Here is a 20,200-nt window from a genome sequence, read left to right as displayed (position 1 = left end):
TGGGAGTAATTTTTTCTGTATTTTTTGTTCCTCTTTTGCCAAACTGTTTTCTTCATAATTTCCTTGCACTGCTTTATTTTCCTAAAATTTTCCCCTTACTTGATTTTTAAAATGTTTTTGTCTTTTAAAAAAAACCAAACTATTTTCCTGATATAGGAATTCCTGTTGGGTTTGTGTCCAATCTGCTATTTTCTGTGAATCTTTACTTATAATTTCAAGTCTTTATCTTCTGAGTTAGTGTGTTGAGCTTCTCTGGCTCTATAGTGGCATTTTAAGTTGATTCATTCTCTTTTGAATGTATGAGTGTGTGTGTGTGTGTGTGTGTGTGTGTGTGTGTGTGTGTGTGTTGCTCATTTTCCAGTCTATTTCATGACTTCTGACCTATATTTGAGTAGGGCTCTGCTTTCTTCTGGGGAAAAGGGTGTTATTAACCTGAGCTTCAGACTTTTATATTCTGCTGTTCAGCCAAATCTAGGAGCTTAAGTTTTCAGTACTTCCAAAGTGCTATCATCTCGATTTGGTCTGGTCACTGTCCTTCTAGTCTTCATAGAGTCCCTGCTCCTTTGTGACCACCAGCTTTTCTTCCCTGTCCTGGAACTGTGACTCATATCCAAAGAGTGTCTTTGTTCTCTTGTGATTACAATTGCTCCTCTCCACCCTCAAACTATAGCCTGGAACAGGATATTGGACAATGAAATTGCCAGATGGTACTCTATCCTATGTCCATTGTTAGCATAGGAGTCCCCCTTGAATTTCTTTCTGACCAGTTCTGTCTTAACTCTGAGCATTGGGAGCTCCAATGCCATCACCACCTCCACTGGTCCAAAGCTAATATTTCTCTCTTGTCATGCTCCAGGCAATTCCCACCTCAATGTCTGCAGACCTGACTTCCTGTCCTACTAAATTGTTGAGCTGAAAAAAGATTCACTGTGACTTTTTGTTGGTTATCCTGCTCAGAATTCAGTTTGGTGTGCTTTTTAAAAAAATTTAAAAGGGTGGGTTGAAGAGCTTGGAAAAATTATTCACTTTACTCTGCCATCTTGGCTCTACCTTTCCTTTAATTTTCCTTTTGGTCATGCTTGTCAATCTGATAGATGTGATACAGAACTCAAGATGTTTTAATTTCCATATCCTTTTCTTTATGCTTTGAAACATTTTTTTTTTTCACGTAGCTATGGTAGCATGGATTTCTTTGAAACTTGACTGACCTTATCCTGTGATCATTTTTAACACCTGGTTCTTACTCTACCTTTATAATCTGCTGCAGTGATTCTTTCCTTTTCTCTGGGGTGGGGGGAGAAATTTCCCTTGTAATTTTTACTACAAAGATTTTGTGTAGAAGTTCCTCAGTTTAATAATCAAATGCTCATTTTGTGATTCTATTCCATGTATGGTCAGAACTCTTTCCCTATCCATAGTTAGGAAAGGTATTTCCTTCATTGCTCCTCAAATTTATGATACAAACTTTTATATCGTGTCCATTTGGAACTTCTCATTATATGAGACACTGGTCTAAATCTAAATTCTGCCAGATGGAATTCAGTTTTCCCAGTAGTTTTTGTCAAATAGATTCCTTTACTTAGGAGTTGGAGTTTTTGGATTCACTTAACACTGTGACACTATGTTCACTTTTATCTGTATAACTGAGTGCTTATGTTCCATTGATCAACTCTTCATTTTAATAATAGATAATTCTGATAATTTTATAGCATAATTTCAGATCTGGTACTACAAGGCACTCCCTTTCTAATTCTTATTATTTTTGATCTTTTGTTCCTCTAGATAGAATGACTTTTTTCCCCCTAGGTCTTGGATAGTTTGGTATAGCATTAATTTTAAAATTGAGATCTCCAAATTTTTTCCTAAAGTGTTTTGTAGTTATGATCAGATAGAACTTGTGTTTTTTGGTGTGTGGACTACCAATAGCTTATGTAACTATTTTCAATAGAATTTTTAAAAGTTTTCTGGATACATTTTGCTTGAAATTTACAAAGAAAAATGAAGTCATGTGGGTTTATTCTATAATCCTGCTATTTTGCTAAAGTTGTTTCAATTATTTTTAGTTGAATATCAAGGACTCTTTAGGTAAACTCACTACCTACACACCTCTTCCAATTTTCCTCTGTATAACATGTTGTAGCTCTCTTGTACTTGTTCTCTTTTAGTTGTAGCCTTAAATGACCATTGTGTGCCTTTTTTTCTTAGGGCTGTTGCCAAGCATCTTTTAAACTTCTTTATCCTATTCTTTTTTGTTCTGAGTTGATACTGCTCATAATCTTTCATTAGCTTTCTCTCAAGAATTTAAAAAGTAAATTGGTATCCTAAATTAAGTGTTGCCCTAACTACTACATCTCTCTGCTTGACAAGTCAGATGTTTCTTGATGAAGATGGTTTTCAAGTTCTTTTGGTCTCCTAATTATAATATTTGATTTGCATTAATTATAAATATGAGACTTCTGTTTATGTCTGTAGCTTCTTCACTGCTGGACCGTATGTGCCAATATTTTCTTTTTGCCTTTCTCCCTTCTATCCACTTATACTGATGTTTCAAAGTATATTTGTATTCAATTTATGGCTAGGAATTTTTAACCTCAGGTCCATTTACTTATATACATGTAAACTATATAAGTATAATCCTGTGTATTTTATCTTATCCAAAAAAAAATATTCTGTGGACTGAGTTCAGCTGATTAACCAAAGGAGTCCATGACACCCAAGCACACACACAATTATAAATTCTTGATTTAGAGGATCATGTGTATAAAAACACACACACACATACACATATATAAAATCTATGCATAGCTCTCTCTCTCTCTCTCTCTCTCTCTCTCTCTCTCTCTCTCTCTCTCTATATATATATATATATATATCTTCTCTAGCTCTTTATCTTCTGCAATAGATGTGTACATAATGGTCTTCTGATCCATATCACAAACACTACTATATGAAGTGATCAAATATTCCAGAAAACATCTTGGTGGCTTTGTGAACATAGTAAAACCAAGTATCAACTTCTCTAATTGCCTCTCCATGGAAAACTTGAAAATCATTCTTTTATTTCACTGAAACCGACACTGAGATACCAGTTATAGAATTCACTTCCTTCTATAGTATCAACACTCATTAGTCATTAGTTATAAAAGTATCTCACATTTAGAGTGTCAATGGCCAAGTTAAATTTTATTAATGATTTAAAATTTGTGATTTTTAGTACCTTTGTTTCCTTCTGTCCATACTTTTTTATCATTGCTACAAAAATTCAAGAACATCAAACAGGACCAGGGACCATTTTTCATTTTTGTTTCACTGGATGCCAAGGTCAGATAATCCATCACCAAACAGCCAATCTACTAATACTGCTTGCTGTGTGTTTAGCTAGGCTGGCCCTTAGAAAACATTGTTGTGGAGACGTTGTTAAAACTTAAATTCTATTTATCCTGCCATTTACAACTTTCTTTTTGATGCTAATTTCATCCAAAGGGAATGAAATCTATCTTGTTCTGCCACTATCTCCACCATTAAAATTAATTAACCAAGCTAAATTCCTGAGGATACTGAAAAGATGGCACATATCTCAGTCTTTTCACATCACCATCTTTTCAGAGTTTGTGTTTGCTGAGAAATGAGTATAACATGTTTGGAAAGAATATGCAAGTACAATGTTATTTAGTCATACTAGATCTAAACTTTAAATAAAGGTTCCTATGTCTAGTATAGCCCAAGATCTCTCTAGGCTTCACTATTTTCTCCCTAAGAAATCACCTCTTTCATAGTTTAAAGAGCACGAAGTACAACCATTCAAAAAAAAGCTACCAGTTCAGTTTCACTAATATAACCAAAGTGACTCAAGTTCATTATTGGTTTATAATTTGGAGTTCTCTCAGCCAATAAAGGCTGGTAGACTTTAGTGATCCGCTCAACTTTTATGTAATAACCAGGCTAAAAAATTGCCTCTACCTCTTTTAGATTATAAAAGTATTTTCACATAAAATTCAAGTTTTTCCTTTCACCTCAAAAGGATAATTTGATCCAATATTCAATTCACTCCGCCCAAATTCACAATTTTCTTTACAATCTGTGAGTGCATTATCTTCATGATTTATATACAGTTTAGCTTGTGTTTTTAAAGATCTACCACATATAGTTCATTTATAAATAAAATCTGTTAGTTCTATGAAAAGTTTAGTAACAGTTCTTCTGTCAGGAATGTAGCTTCCAATTATAATTATGCATATATCAACAAAAAATTTGGCATGTATTTTTTTTATACCACAGTTTTTCAATTAATAAGACTTAGGTGAGACAATTATATTTGTTCATTTCCACCATTCTAAAAGGCTTCTATTAAGTTATATTGTTTCCTTTAAGGAATGAGATCTAGTTTAATAAAGTTTTCTTTATAATGTTTCAAGTAAATGTTTATCATTTCCTCTGTAGAACAGCACACTTTCCAATCAGATGTATTCAACTTAGCACTTCTGAGTAGTAGCCAAAATACATAGGGTAGAGAGAAATGAAACTGTAAAAAAGGAGGTTTGTCTTTCAACTCCAGATGAAATCACAGGAACTAAAAACAGTCTTTACTTTTGTTCACATGGCTATTCTCCACTGTGAAGTTTCTGATGTCTGATGTAGGCTGCATTGTAACTGAAAGTTTTCCCACATTCAGTACATTCATGGTTTTTCTTTCTAGTACTTCTCTGATGTTGTGTAAGGTATGATATTTGATTAGAAGTTCTCTCACATTCATAGGATATGTATTCTTTCATGTAGAGTAAGGCATGTTCTATAAGCAAAGGCTTTACCACACTCAATACATTTGTAGGGTTTCACTTTAGAATGAATTCTTTGATGTTGCACAAGATTTTCTTCCAGTCTGTAAGTTTTTTCACATTTATCACATTTATAAGGTCTCTCTCCAGTATGAAGTTTCTGATGTCTTTTGAGGAATGGAGTCCCACTGAAGGCTTTCCCACATTCATTACATTTATAGGGTCTCTCTCCAGTATGTCTTCTGTAATGCTGCTTAAACTGTGTCCGGCCAGTGAAGGCTCTTCCACAGATATTACATTTATAGGGTCTCTCTCCAGTATGGATTCTTCGATGTTGGTTAAGCGATGATCTCTGTTTGAAAGCCTTTCCACATTCTTTACAGACATAGGGATTCTCTCCAGTATGAATTCTTTGATGTCCAGTGAGGAATGAAATTCTACTGAAAGCTTTTCCACATTCGTTACATTTATGGGGTTTTTCTCCAGTATGAATTTTTTGATGTTGATTGAGGATTGAACGCAATCTGAATGTTCTCCCACATTCATTACATTTATAGGGTTTTTCTCCAGTATGGATTCTCTGATGTAGAGTAAGATATACATATAGCCTGAAAGTCAGTCCACATTCATAACATTTATAAAGTCTCTCTCCAGTATGTATTCTCTGATGTTGAACAAGGGATGAAGGGTGACGGAAAGTTTTCTTACACTCACTACATGTATAGGGATCACCTCTAATATGAACTTTCCGATGCTGAGTAAGGTGTGCATTCTGGTTGAAGGTTTTCCCACATTCATTACATTGAAAGGGCTTCTCTCCAGTATGAATCCTCTGATGTAATTTAAGGTGTGCAGTTCTGTTAAAGGCTTTCCCACATTCATTACATTTATGAGGTTTCTCTCCAGCACAAATGTTCCGATTGTGAATATGGTGGGTCTGCTGTAAAAATGATTTTTCACAGTCATTAAGTTCAGAGTATTTCTTCTCTGTACAAATTCTCTGGTGTTTAATTAGACGTGAAATATGTTTGAAATTCTTCTCACATGTATCACATTTATGATATCTCTCTCCTGTAAAAATAATGAATTCAGATTAAAGCATTTTCAAATTCCAATTACATTCAGGGCCCTTCTTCCCACTGCATATCCTCCCACTTGCTTTCTACCTGGTCACCATATCTTCAAATTTCTTCTAATTCAGAATACCAGAAATCATTAAGCATATGCTCAACCTAAGCAAACAATTCCTAAAAATAGTGCCGTTCAAAAGTAGAATGGGCCACCCTCTGTATAAGTCACCTATCACTGGAGGTCTCTAAGCTGCTAAATGAGCATTTATTGGGGATGTTATAAATGAGAAACTTGTTTCAGGAAGGATCTGGGCAAGAGGACAATTGAGGTACCATCCAACTCTTACAATTCTATGATTTTATTTATAGCAACATACATATATATTATATATAGTACTCTAAGGCATTTTCTTTATAATAATAAGAGACAGATAAGAGGATGAAACAATAGACTCCCAAACCTCCATTTAAGAAGGCGGCTCAACTCAAAACATTTTCCCATTTCTTACCTGGCTACATTACTTCAAGACTCCTCTGACTTTTTTTTTTATCAAGCCCTCTTTGCTTTCAGTTTCCTTTGGCTGTTGTCTTCCCCTATTAGACTGTTAAGTTCGTTGAAGGCAGAAGCTATCTTTCATTTTTAAAATTTATATTCCTAGCGCTTAGCACAATGACTTAATAAATGTGGAATGATTGAGACAGATAGTGAAACTATTCTTTTATGCCACATTTTTTTTTGATGAGCAAAGTGAGGTTTAAATAGGTTAAGGTGAGCTGAACATGGCATATGACTAAAAAAGGCTAAAATAATTGCAAAATCTGATTGTAAGGTTTACATGAATATGAAAATGAGGCAATTAATATAGCCTTTTGCAGAGTAATTTGACAGCAAAAGGAATAAAAGACAATGGCAGGAATATATATATGTATGTATGTATGTATATATGAAACTGAAGATAAGAGAGAAATAATCAGGAAGATGAAAGTCCTTGGAAAAACAGTAAAAGGTAAAACTCAGAATACAGGAAAGATTTAGAAGACAGGAACATCTCTGAAACTGGAGAAATGCATTGAAAAACAAAGGAAAAAAACATTGAAAAGGAACATGATAATGGTCTTCAGCTATTTAGAAGGTAGTTTTATGGAAGGGTAATTTAGTCTCATTCTGCTTTACTCCAAAAAGGAAAATTATGATCAGTTCAATATAATAAAAAACTGCAACAAAACTGTCCAAAAATGAGGATATGCTACTTCATAAATAATATACTACATCAATTCTCAATATAATCAATATTCAAGGCTGGATAATCATAATAAATATTTAGAGAAGGAATTCCTATATGTGGTAAATTAAACTAGATAACATCTAAGATCCCTTTAAATTCTTTAAAAATTTTTTTTTTTGGTTTTTGCAAGGCAGTGGGGTTAAGTGACTTGCTCAAAGTCATGAAGCTAGGTAATTATTTAAGTATCTGAGGCCAAATTTGAACTCAGGACCTCTTGACTCCAGGGCTGGTACTCTATCTACTCTGCCACCTAGCTGCCCCCAGATCTCTTTAAATTCTAAGAGATTATATGTAATTGTAGTATATGAGAACTTTATCAAATACCTTTAATTTTTTTTTAGTTTTTTTGCAAGGCAGTGGAGTTAAATGGATTGCCCAAGGCCACACAGCTAAGTAACTATTAAGTGTCTGAGGCTGGATTTGAACTCAGGTACTCCTGACTCCAGGGCCAGTGCTCTATCCACTGCGCCACCTAGACGCCCCCAAATACCTTTGATTTTTTAATGGAAATCGGGAGCTCTGAGCTACCCAATTATAAGACACTACCCTCTCAGGAAGGTCATTTCTACCTAATTCTCACTCACTCACCTGGGCAGATAACTCTTGTGATTTCCTTTTTCACCATCCAGGGCTCTTTTCCTTGTTCTAACAAGAAGATCACCTCTGGTTTAGAAATCTGAATCCCTACTCACAGAGAAAAGATAGAGAACTTAGATATTTTGTCAAAGAACATAGAATTATTCCATTGATTAGTCTTCAGGACTTCTGAAGGATGTCAAAAACTGCAGCATCACAGAATCAATGAAGCTTCCCATTTTAACTATAACAAAATATTTTTCACATGGGAATGGATAGTTGGAATGACCTGTCTTTGAGACTATAAAGTGTTAAGGAATTTCAGACTTCTAATATTCAGGCTCAACTCAAATATTTCATTACTTTTCAAAAACAGAGAAAAAAGGACTATTACAAGTCACATAAAAAATGTGATCCTTTCCTTACCTATTGAGATTATATTCCTATAGTTTTCCAACATCACATCCCTGTAGAGATCTCTTTGAGCAACATTTAGTTCCTCCCATTCCTCCCAGGTGAAATCCACAGCCACATCCTTGAATGTCACTGATTCCTGAAATGGCCAAATACAGTTATTCAGCCTGAGATGTTGCTCCCTATTCCTGAATGCTGAGGGGGAAGTTGAAGCATTACAGAGTATAAATAAAATTCATGGGAAATACTTCTGATTAATTCTAAATCTTTCAAATCAAGTATTGATTTATTATTATTTTATCTATAGTACATTTCACAAGACTAAGAAAAAAAAAAGCAAAGTTTATAGTTTCTGACCTTAAGGAACACCGAGTTTTAAAAATGAAGAAAAATTAGAAATAGGCATTATTTTAAAGACTGTATAGCCAAGTCCTTAATAATTCTAACTAAGTGCATTAGAGTTCAGAAAAGAGACTGAGGCTGATTGATGTAGTATAATACTTCACAGAAGAACTCTATATCCCTAGAGTCTAAATTAGTTTAAGGACATAATTCCCAAGTCCCATCCAATGTACAAAATGTCTCTCTGTAGTTGATAGCTGGTTATCCAGCCTACATTTAAACTCTCTTGACGGAAAATTCACTCCTGAAGGAAGTCTGTTTCAATTGTTAAGTTTTGATTTAAAAAAATTTTTTCCAACTGATCTGAACTTTTATATTTTTATATAAGTGTGTGTATGTGTGTATGTGTAAAATATACTTATTCAATACAAATTCTTTTGTTGTCTACAGAATAACTAATTTGTTAATATTCCTTTTAAAAAATTGGTACACGAAACTCAACACCTTATTTGATATGTGGTCTGATCAGGGTAAAATAGAACTATCACTTTTTCCATTAATTAATTTTTTCTTTTTAGGTTTTTGCAAGGAAAATGGGGTTAAGTGGCTTGCCCAAGGCAACACAGTTAGGTAATTATTAAGTGTCTGAGACCGGATTTGAACCCAGGTACTCCTGACTCTAGGGCCGGTGCTTTATCCACTATGCCACCTAGCCACCCCCAACTTTTTCCATTAATTTAAACAAGAATGCATTTGTTTTTTGGATGCCATGTCAATGGTATGTATATTATGCTTAGTCATGCAAAATTTTAGACAACTGTTATCATGCCTTTCCCATGATGTGACTTGGATAGCTAATTTTTTTGAACCTCTATGCAGAATTGTACATTTATTACCATTTAACTGGTCTATCACTATCAAATTCTGTGAATCTTGATTCCATGGTATAGTAGGAAATACACTGATTCTGAGAAGACTTAAGCTTTAATTTTTGTTCTCCTATTTATTATGGACTTTGGGTAACTCCATTTCTCAGGCTTCATTTTCCTTATGTTTAAAATGAAAAGTCTGGACTAGATAATCTCCAAGATCCCTTTCTAGTTCTAAATTCTACTCTACTGTTGTCTGCTCTATTTTCACTGTATAATCTGATATTTAAAAAAATAGCTTTAATAATGTTTTAAACAAAAGTTTTAGGCACAGAATCTTCAAGTATTTGACTAAAACATTATCACAAAGTTCATTGTGAAGGAAAATAAACTGAAGGAAAATAAACTGAATACATTTAAAAATAAGGATACAACATTTGAACATTAAAATCCTAGTACCAGCGAAACAAAACAAGTTAAAGAATATGATCAAGATTTTAAATGATGTACTTATAACTGGGTGGGTATTGATTTGAGTAAATTTAATTTTTTTAGGGTAGGTTAGGTATAAATCATCAAAAAAAAGTAGAATGGGATGTTCAGTGTAATATAACCATATTATTCTTTTCCCTAGATATTGATATGCTAAGGGGGCTATGAATTCAAGAAAGGAAGACACTGCAGATATAAAATGATTCACTAAGGAATCAAGATGGGGAAAAGAAGAGGGTGGGTAGTTCAGGGATGATGGTGGTGTGGGAGAGAACACTGGGCTCAATGGACTTAAGGGCATGGTTTGGATGAAAAACAGTTTTTCCTTACTAAGGGAAGGAAGAGGGAGAAGAGGAAAGAAAATAGATTATGAGATTTTTTTCTTGAACATATGTAGTGCATTTGTGGGTAATAGCAGGATCAAGGGTATGACCATCTTTGTGTGTGGCTGAACTGGAGTAAAGAAATAGAATGAGTAAGTAGAGAAACTGAGTGGTTAGGATGTTTGAGTGAAAAATTGATATATATGCTGAAAATTCACAAGTATGAGGGTGGGAGTTGGGGAGAAAAAAAAATTCTTTTCAGCCAGGTATAAAACTTATTGAGAAAGGTAGAAGGTGACCTTGAGGGCTGTAGACAAATGCTACCAGAATTTTCATTGGCTGATAGATATGAACTTCAAAGAAGGACAGGTTTCTCAAAGATGGAGGTAAAAAGAATGGCAGTGGCAGTGAGGAGCAAAGAGTATTCCAACTCCTCTACCTTGAGTAAGTGAGCCAAAGGAAATGAGGGAAGGTGCAGCTAGCACCAGAAAGGTTATTCATTTCTGGAATATCCCAGATTTTATTTCAAGATTTCTTTTCTTGTTCAAGATTCTTATGTTACACAAAATCTTGAGGAGACATGTTTGACTCATTAGAGAGCATATGCTACTTTAGATATCTCACCCTCCAAGGTAGAAATGATTCAGATATAGATTAAAATTACACCAAGCTATTTCTGGAAGACTGGTCCTTAGATGCAGAGTACAATATTAGTATTAATATTTTTTCTTCAACATGATGCTGAGAGAGGTTCAGTTGAAAAAAAAAAACAGCATGCTTAGATTAGAAAAGAGAAGTGAGATTATTATTGTTGTTTTCAAATATTTGAATGTTTGCTATATGGTACAAAGATTGGATTTCCTTTGGGTGCCACAAAAGAAGACTATCCTGACTTATAACACCAAGATTCACCATTCTAGAAACTTTCACACACTAGTTAGGGGTGATTACAATGCTCCACAACAACAAAATCAAAGTAAGTTCCAGAACTAATCCACTCTACTGGGAACAATGAAAAGGAGCTGTGGATTTGATGCTAAGGTAAAGAAAAATGTTCTGGAGGAGGTTATATATATCAGGAGTTATTGGGTTCAAGGAAGTCTTCTAGAAGAGGTTTTATATCAATTGGATTTGACCTCTGAGGACCCTGCTTTCAACTGTGAACTCTGTTTTATATCAAAGCCCTAAAAACTGGGGTCCTTCAGTGTGAAGACAAGTGATAAACCAAATAAGTATCATCATGTCTGTTTTATTGTGTGAGACTGTAAAATAAACTTTGCATTTAACTATAAATGGGAGACGATATTTCTAGAATCTGATTTCCTTGTCAAGGATGTACATATATCCAGCTTTCAGAAAAATACCAACAAATTCTCATCTCAGGTGCCTGAACAATTTTGGTAAGGTCAGGTCATAATCATGGACAATGGGACACATCACTCTGACAGAAATCATATTTACCCCATGGCACTTCAAAGACAGGACAGCAATTTAGACATTTTAAAGTATAAAAACCTTTTCCCAGTGGACATGGTATTATTTAGAGGAAGGGTGAAAGGAACACTGGTCTTAGAATTGGAAGACGGGGCTCAAGTCCTAGCTTCAACACAACTAGTTATGTGGGCCTGGCTGATTCACTAACCTCTTATCTACAAATGGTAACACAGTCTACGCATCTTCAGGTTGTGGGAAAATAAATTGTAAACTTTAAAGGGCTAGATTTTTTTACTTCTGTGATGTCTATTACTTTAATATACTTTGAGACTCACTCTAGACCAGGGGTGGGGAAATCTCTCTCTTTTTTTTTGGCCATGGGCTATTTGGACATTTATAACATCATTTGGGGGCTACAGTTGGTCAAACCTTTAATTAAAAACTATTAGATTTATTGAATTTCCAATGCCACCTGCGATTGGCAACACCAGACTAATATGACTCACAGCAGAAAGTTCCCTTCCCCTGCTCTGGTCACATCAGTATCTGCCACTGATATCACTATTATGCTATTTCGAAATCTTCAATTCTTTCTTGATTCTCCACTCTCATTTCTTCTTCCCAAGCAATCAGCTTCTTCATTAAACACAGTTTAATCCTATCATTTGACTTCTTCTCAAAAACACCAAAAAGTTTAAAAATTTTTGCAGAATAAATTCTTTTTTAGTTTTTGGAAGGCAATGGGGTTAAGTGGCTTGCCCAAGGCCACACAGCTAGGTAATTATTAAGTGTCTGAGGCTGGATTTGAATTCGGGTACTCCTGACCCCAGGGTGGGTGTTCTATCCACTGCGCCACCTAGCCGCCCCTGAAGAATAAATTCTAAACTAGCTGCTATTCAAAGCTCTTAGAAATCTGGTCTTAGTCAACACAGTCAACTTGTCACTACTTTCTAACATGACCTCTTCCACAGATATATCCATTTCTTCCCATAAGCCTTTTGATGAAATTCAGTTACCTGAGGGAAAACACTTGATACTCAGGTCCTGAGATAGGTCTTTGTTAAAATGAAAAAAAAAATTCAAGTACAAAGAAACTTTACGCTCCCTGACACCTGAAGTGGCATTCTGATAAGAGAAATCAAAGTCTAACTCACCTGGGGTCCAGCTGTCAGGAACACAGAGGACATTCCTTCCTCTTTAAAACTTCCCTTTTGGGAGAGAAAGAGTCCTGAAAAGGGGGAATTAGAGACAATAAAGGAACATAATGAAGACTTTCCTGACATAACACCCAGATTCACTAGTCAAGACACTTTCACATACTAGTTGAAGGTGATTCCAATGATCCACAAGAACAAAGTCAAAGCAAGTTTCTCTGAAACTGCTCTCTCCAAGGTTACTAGATTTCTTTTTTTCAGTCCATTTTCTACTTGATACCTCTTGACCACTCCTTTTTCTACTTGATACCTCTTGACCACTCCTCATCTTAAATGCTCTTAACTTTCTTGTGTCATTGTTCTCTTATTTCTTTTTCCTGTCTGACTTTTTCTTATTATCCTTAGCTGGATCATCATTCATTTCTTACCAAAGACTCTCCAAGAACTGGTGCTCTCTCCACTGTGCCACCAAGCTGCCCCTTGAACTATTTCTATTAATGGCACTATTCAACTTTCTGGTTATCCAAGGCCCAAATTTTGGAGTCATCTTTGACTCTTTTCACCAAGTTTTGTTGGCAATAGACTTTTTTTTTTTAGGTTTTTGCAAGGCAAATGGGGTTAAGTGGCTTGCCCAAGGCCACACAGCTAAGGTAATTATTAGGTGTCTGAGCTCAGATTTGAACCCAGGTACTCCTGACTCCAGGGCCAGTGCTTTATCCACTGCACCACCTAGCCACCCCACTCCTACCCATTCTTGAAAAAACTGACAAAATAACCAAATGCAGAGAAATGATGTTACTCTGCCCCCAAAATTTCAGAGGCTTCCTATTAAGACAGGAATAAAACAAAACTCTTTAGTCTATCTATGTCAAGACACAAACAAAAATGGAAATGTGCTGTATATTTTGTTCAAAGAGACCTGGGTTCAAATCCATTCCAAATTTTAGTTGTCACTGGGAAAGTAATTTTTCTGAGCCTTGTATGTTTCTATAAAATGCTTACAATAATAGCTATAGGATGCTAAAGAAACGTAACTGTCTTGGCTTCAACTTACCTTCTGAACTTTACTTCAATTTAATCTCCTTCACTCATTCTAAATTTCAGTCAAATTAGACATCCAGCCCATCGACCATGCATTTCCCTCATTTCTAATTACTAAAAACTGTTTTTTTCTCCCTCGAAGGTCCAGTTCATTGTTACCTTTATAGCATCTGGCAAATAGCAGCTTGCTGCCTAATTCTCGTAATACCCACTGTCTCTATGGAGAATGCTTTGGCTTTTCTCAAATTTTCCTGTATTACTTTGCCTAAATTCCAGATAAATTTGAATGTAGAATGGGATAGAACCTCAATCCCTGACCAAGATTCATTTCTATAACATCATCAATCATCATTCAGCCCTCATATTGGCATATTCTCTAGTCTTTTCATCTTGATCTCCTCTAGAAAAGCTTGAGTTTTTTTAATGCCTTTCATAAAATGTGGTGTCCAGAACTAAGCCAACAATCCAGATCCGGCCAGAGAATAGTAGTACTATCATAATCTCTCAAATTCTAGGCATTAGACTTCTCCATAGAGCCAGTACAGAAGTAGGTTTATTAGCTTGCAATGTTGTACTGTACACTCATTTGGTCTTTTTCATTAAAGCTACCTGTGAAATTGTCTTTAAATTTATGTTTATATTAATTCCTAATAATCTCCCTATATTTTTGTCATAGGACCACCCCCACCAATCCTCAATTTGCTCCTATCATATATTAACTCATATTATAACTGAGCATATGTAATAGTCCTTCCTCTCTCCTCACCACCTATCTAGAAGTTATTTAGTCAAACCCTGTCATTTTTGAGATGAGAAAAAAAGATCAGCAAGGCTAAGCAACTTTCTTAAAATCAAGGTGACAAAGTTAATTAAACCCAAGTCATCTGATTCTAAATTTTTCTTCTATTATAACACTGCAATTAGATTTGCCTAATGCTTACATTAGTTTTCATTTTTTTCTATGCCAAGCAGTCTTTTACATATATTTTTTACAGCCTTGTCAATTTGTTGTGAGGTATGAAGTACTACTTATTTTTTACATCTTGGTAACTCCAATATTTAGTGGCAATATTCCCATTCTCCAGGCTGACTCATAAAATTTACATGCAGAATACATAGTTCTCTGGAGAAAATAACTTTATGAAGAGTAAAATTGTTTATACCAGATCATCAGTATGGTCAAGAGTGATGAAAATGCAACATGAAGATACTTCTGGATTCTAGAAATGGTTTTGCTATTAAAAGATTTCTTTTTTTTGGGGGGGGGAAGAGGGGATTTCTAAGGCAATGGGGCTAAGTGATTTGTCCAAGGTCACACAGCTAAGAATTATTGTCTGAGGCTGGATATGAACTCAGGTCCCATCCTCTATCCATTGTGCCACCTAGGATTTTTTAAGCATTCTGTCTTTCCAAGGCCTATTTTTCATTTTCTTTTGGTCTATTTTCTACTTTTCGTTTTCTGAAGCCTATTTCCCATTTAAAATGGGAAGGCTGTTTGCTCAAAGATCTCATCAGGAAGCAGATTAAAATGACAAATTTGAGAGAAGGGAGACGGAAGAATCAATTATCAATAATAGTGTCTGTGGAGAGTAAAAGGGCACTAGTTGGTGAAAGACAGGAAATAACCCGGTTTAGTCAATTTTCTCCCACCTCAGGTCTCCCTTTTTTTCCTCCCTACCCTACAGTGATAACTCCTGGCCCAAAGTTCCCAGTCCTCCTTTCTGCTTTGTAATTTTAATTTCTTAAGAATTTGGGTGGTGTAGTGGATAGAGCCAGGAGGACAAGGGTTCAAATCCAACCTCAGACACTTAATAATGACCTAGCTGTGTGGCCTTGGGCAAGCCACTTAACCCCATTGCCTTGAAAAAACCTAAAAAAGAAATAGAACGTGGGTGAGCCCCAGTGCTTCCGGGATGCGGGGGCAGCTCCTGGTCTCCCCACCCAGAAGCAGGGCCCCCAGTGTCCTCGTGGGCCCGGGCGGCCTCTCCGCAGCGCCCTCTGCAGGCGGTCCCGACGCCTCGGGCCTGGGCCCCGGGCGCCGGGCCAGGAAGCGGCCGGCCGGAGCTAGCCCACCCTCAGCGGAGGGAACGGAAGCTCCGGCACTCACCGAAGGTCAGAGGGCCGCACATGCGCAAAAGGGAACGTGCCACCTCCCCTCCCCCTCCCCCACCTGCGTCTGCCCCTGCGCTCCAGGCGAGTCGCCTCTCCACCCCCCACCAACTCCCTCCCCGGGCCGCGGCTGCTCCGGCCACCAAGACCAGAGGCGGCACGCCGAGGTCCCCAGTACCTGGGCTTCGGGCCCTTGGGTCCACGCTGGCCTTGCACAAAAAACGTGTCTTGAAGACAATCCTTTTCCACGATGGCGGGGGACTGCGTGCGCACTCGGCGGCGCGGAGCTCGCGCATGCGCGCCGGCCAGCCCCGGCTTGGCTCTTCAGATGAGACGCTCCCCTTTGTGCTCGGCGGCCGCGCGGCTCCTGCCTCGGCGGCCACGCGCGGCCCGGCCCAGGCCGAGGGACCTAGGAAGGGGCCGCCGCGGCCCAGCCCAAGTGCGGAGCCAGTGGTGTGGGCGCCGGGCCACTTACGGGGCCAACCACAGCGCCAAAGTCACCGTGGCTCTGCTTATACACAAAACAGAAACGACTCGAGTTCGTAATAGGGAGTTTGGAAAGTAATGGACCAAAGACTTAAGGAACAGGTGATTGATGTGGGTTTGGAATAATGTGAAACAGGGAGAAAGACCGATCTCGCCATCATCCAACTATATACAACAGAATTGTGTACATTAACAAGGAAGGTAAAATCATTTTTAGTGATATAAAAGTTGTTAGGACATTAAGATGCTGTTTAGATAATCCAAGACCGCCTCCAATTGCCCTGATCCATATCTGCCTGGACCCAGGTGACTGGAGGAGAACGTGAGTCTGAGGACTTGGCAGGGCTCTCCTTCACTTACATACAACTCACTTGTGTGTCATGGCATCACAATTGTCCTGATCCATATCTGCCTGGACCCAGGTGACTCTGGAGGAGAACGTGAGTCTGAGGACTTGGCAGGGCTCTCCTTCACTTACATACAATTCACTTGTGTGTCATGGCATCACAATTGTCCTGATCCATATCTGCCTGGACCCAGGTGACTCTGGAGGAGAACGTGAGTCTGAGGACTTGGCAGGGCTCTCCTTCACTTACATACAACTCACTTGTGTGTCATGGCATCACAATTGTCCTGATCCATATCTGCCTGGACCCAGGTGACTCTGGAGGAGAACGTGAGTCTGAGGACTTGGCAGGGCTCTCCTTCACTTACATACAATTCACTTGTGTGTCATGGCATCACAATTGTCCTGATCCATATCTGCCTGGACCCAGGTGACTCTGGAGGAGAACGTGAGTCTGAGGACTTGGCAGGGCTCTCCTTCACTTACATACAACTCACTTGTGTGTCATGGCATCACAATTGTCCTGATCCATATCTGCCTGGACCCAGGTGACTCTGGAGGAGAACGTGAGTCTGAGGACTTGGCAGGGCTCTCCTTCACTTAGATACAACTCACTTGTGTGTCATGGCATCACCTCCTTGAGGCATGATTCTCTTGGAGAACTAAGGACAGACAAGCACCACCACAACTCTGGTTGTAGTCTGTTGAGGAGGAGCTGGTCTCAGCACTTAACCTTGGGTCTAGAACCCAGGTCCTCCTGACTCCAGGGCTGGTGCTTTATCCACTGCGCCACCTAGCCGCCCCATAGAAGGACCCATTGTTGAAAGCTACTTTTTAAAGCTCATTGGGGTGACAAGGCAGAAAATGCATGTAAATAACAGAGAAGGGATGAATAACTCACTCTTTAGCAAAGATTGTATACCACCAACTGAGGACAAATTCCTCCTTCCCTGGAAATGAGTCCTTTACAAAAAAATTTCACAGTCTTAGCGGCAAAAATAGTTTTGGATTTGAAGTGTTACTGTTGCCTTCTTCTGTACTAAGTCTTAGCCCTCTTGTGTTCTTGAGTCTGGCTCTACTAGAACAATACTTCTGTGTTTGCTGAGAAACTCCTATTTCTTTGCTCAAAGACAATTGGCTTTCATTTTTCAATGCTGCCATGCTTTGGAAATCAATATTAAATCATACATTTGTGAATGGTCCACTATGTGGTAGATAATGTGTTAGGAGGTAGAAACTCCTCTTCCTCAGCAAATCTTACCTCTTTTTTTGCAGGCAGATCCCTGGTCTTTAATCCTCACTGCAAGAAGTCACCTCTGCACACTATTTTGGTTATTGTTCATGAATACATATGGCTAGTGGAACTGGGATAAATTTGCACCTTCATTTTGCTAAAGATATTTCAGAACTGCTGATACTATTAGAACAAAGCTACTTGCCTCTGACAGGTGGAAGCTGACCTTATGATTGCCAGTTCTAACAGCAACATGGAAAAGAAAAGGCAGGGCTGCTAGGTGGCGCAGTGGATAAAGCACCAGCCCTGGAGTCAGGAGTACCTGGGTTCAAATCCCATCTCAGACACTTAATAATTACCTAGCCGTGTGGCCTTGGGCAAGCCACTTAACCCCATTTGCCTTGCAAAAACCTTAAAAAAAAAGAAAAGAAAAGGCAATTATTTCTAAGACTCATGCAATTTCCAGTCTAATTAGTTGCTTGAAACTTACGTTGGGATATAGGGCCAACTGATATATTGGGCAAGGAACTTGCAATAGTCTCATACCTGAACATGTTATTGTGTTCTTGCATTTCCTGAATGACCCTGAATGACTACCCTGTCAAAGGAAGGAAATTTGTTTCTATCACTACTTGATGCTTCTTACAATTTGTTCCTACTTATTTATAATGTTTCTCTGGTTTCCTAAGGTCTTAACCTAAAGCACCTACAGCACCTGGCAGTCTGGGAGCTCAAGTTTGAGGAAGAGACCAAATGATCCAAGGAATACTTAAGCCACGTGGCTTCCTGGGCCCAAGGGTAGTTACTTCTAGTCAAAATCTCTTTATCTAACTCAATCATTTCCCCCTGTCTCCTGACTACTCCATGGGATAGATCAACTGCATATTGACCAATAAAACCACCAGACAGGGCAAAACACTTGGCTATTTTTGTATGAACCCTCTGGGGTTGTAACTTTCTCTTTTCCAACTTCTTTCAACTTCCCAGGTTATAGTATTAGTATCCTGATACTGTCATTTAGGTGGTACAATGGAGAGAGTGCTGCTCCTGGAGTCAGAAGGAGCTAAGGTCAGATATGATCGTAGATATTATTAGCTTGTGATTGTGAGCAGGTCACTTAACCCTTTTTTTTGCCTCAGCTTCTCATTAGTAAAATGAACTGGAGAAAGAAATGTCAAACCACTCCCAGTATCTGATATTATCAAGAAAACCCCAAAATGTATTATAAAGAATCAGATTTAACAACAACAAAATAGTGTCAGTGCTTCTTTGTCTTTTGTCTCCTTACTTGAGTGACTTTTCACTGTTATTTTTCCCACAGAATTGATTACTTGGAGGGAAGGAATGTCTTCCTTTGACCTCCTTAATATTTCCTTAACTTTTTAGTTCTGTTTTTGAGGTATTCAGTGGTATAAAAATTACTTTAGTCAAGCAATAATTTAGATATTGTGTCAAAAATCATCTGAGGTTTGGAACTTGGCTCAGTGGACAGAGCACGAGCCTTGAGGTGAGAGGACCTGATTTCAAATCTGGCCTCAGACACTTTGAGTATATTTTACCTATATGACCCTGGGCAAGTCACTAAACCCCAATTGCCTCACCAAAAAAAGAAAAAAAATGATGTGAGGGTTCATTGATTAGGTATACAAGTCAATCACTGACTTCACAACTCAGAGACAATTATCTCTAGACTTTTATTATGCTTAGAGCATAGGCTCATCTCTCTCTCTCTATCTATCTATATATCTATATCTATATGTATATATATCTCTATCTCTATCTCTATCTCTATCTCTATCTCTATCTCTATGTCTATCTCTATCTCTATATCTATATCTGTAAAACCAGAGTGTCCAGGGCATCAAATTCAATAACCTTATATATGTTATATATATAAGTATATATATAATATAAGTAGCTTAGAAAAAAATAGAATACAGAAATCAAGAGGGGAAGATAAGGTAAATATTTCAGAAAGGAAAAGAAATCTTGCCAGCTGGTCAGAACAGGAACCATGGTTGGTTTCCCAACTTTGCTTATGAGATTGGTATGATTGAGGCAGTGTCTTCTTCTCATAGTGGCATCAAGAAATCTGAACCAGGGCTTCTTTTCCATCATAGTCTTTCTTTTATTTCAGTAGCAGCAGAATGTTTGAGCCAGAAATTCTTCTGCTACACTATGGTCTCATTTGTGGCAACAATAAAGTTGTGTTTCTTTTGATATTGGATCAAAAGAAAAATGGTATTGAG

The 20,200-nt window shown here is 37.7% G+C and overlaps 1 protein-coding gene across 1 annotated transcript; it reads right to left on the bottom strand.

Annotated features, from left to right (window-relative positions):
- Positions 1-3,164: 3,164 nt before the first annotated feature.
- LOC141505586 (uncharacterized) lies at positions 3,165-16,166 on the bottom strand. The gene is given in 6 exon segments (XM_074211529.1): positions 3,165-4,758; positions 4,760-5,846; positions 7,720-7,815; positions 8,134-8,260; positions 12,736-12,809; positions 16,064-16,166. Coding segments are annotated over 5 exon segments (1,500 nt in total). The 5' UTR covers positions 12,769-12,809; positions 16,064-16,166; the 3' UTR covers positions 3,165-4,601.
- Positions 16,167-20,200: the final 4,034 nt, after the last annotated feature.

Source organism: Macrotis lagotis, chromosome 1 (assembly GCF_037893015.1).
Source record: "Macrotis lagotis isolate mMagLag1 chromosome 1, bilby.v1.9.chrom.fasta, whole genome shotgun sequence".
NCBI lineage: Eukaryota > Metazoa > Chordata > Mammalia > Peramelemorphia > Peramelidae > Macrotis > Macrotis lagotis.
The sequence above is the reverse complement of the archived record's forward strand: the minus strand, read 5'-3'. Positions and strand labels throughout refer to the sequence as shown.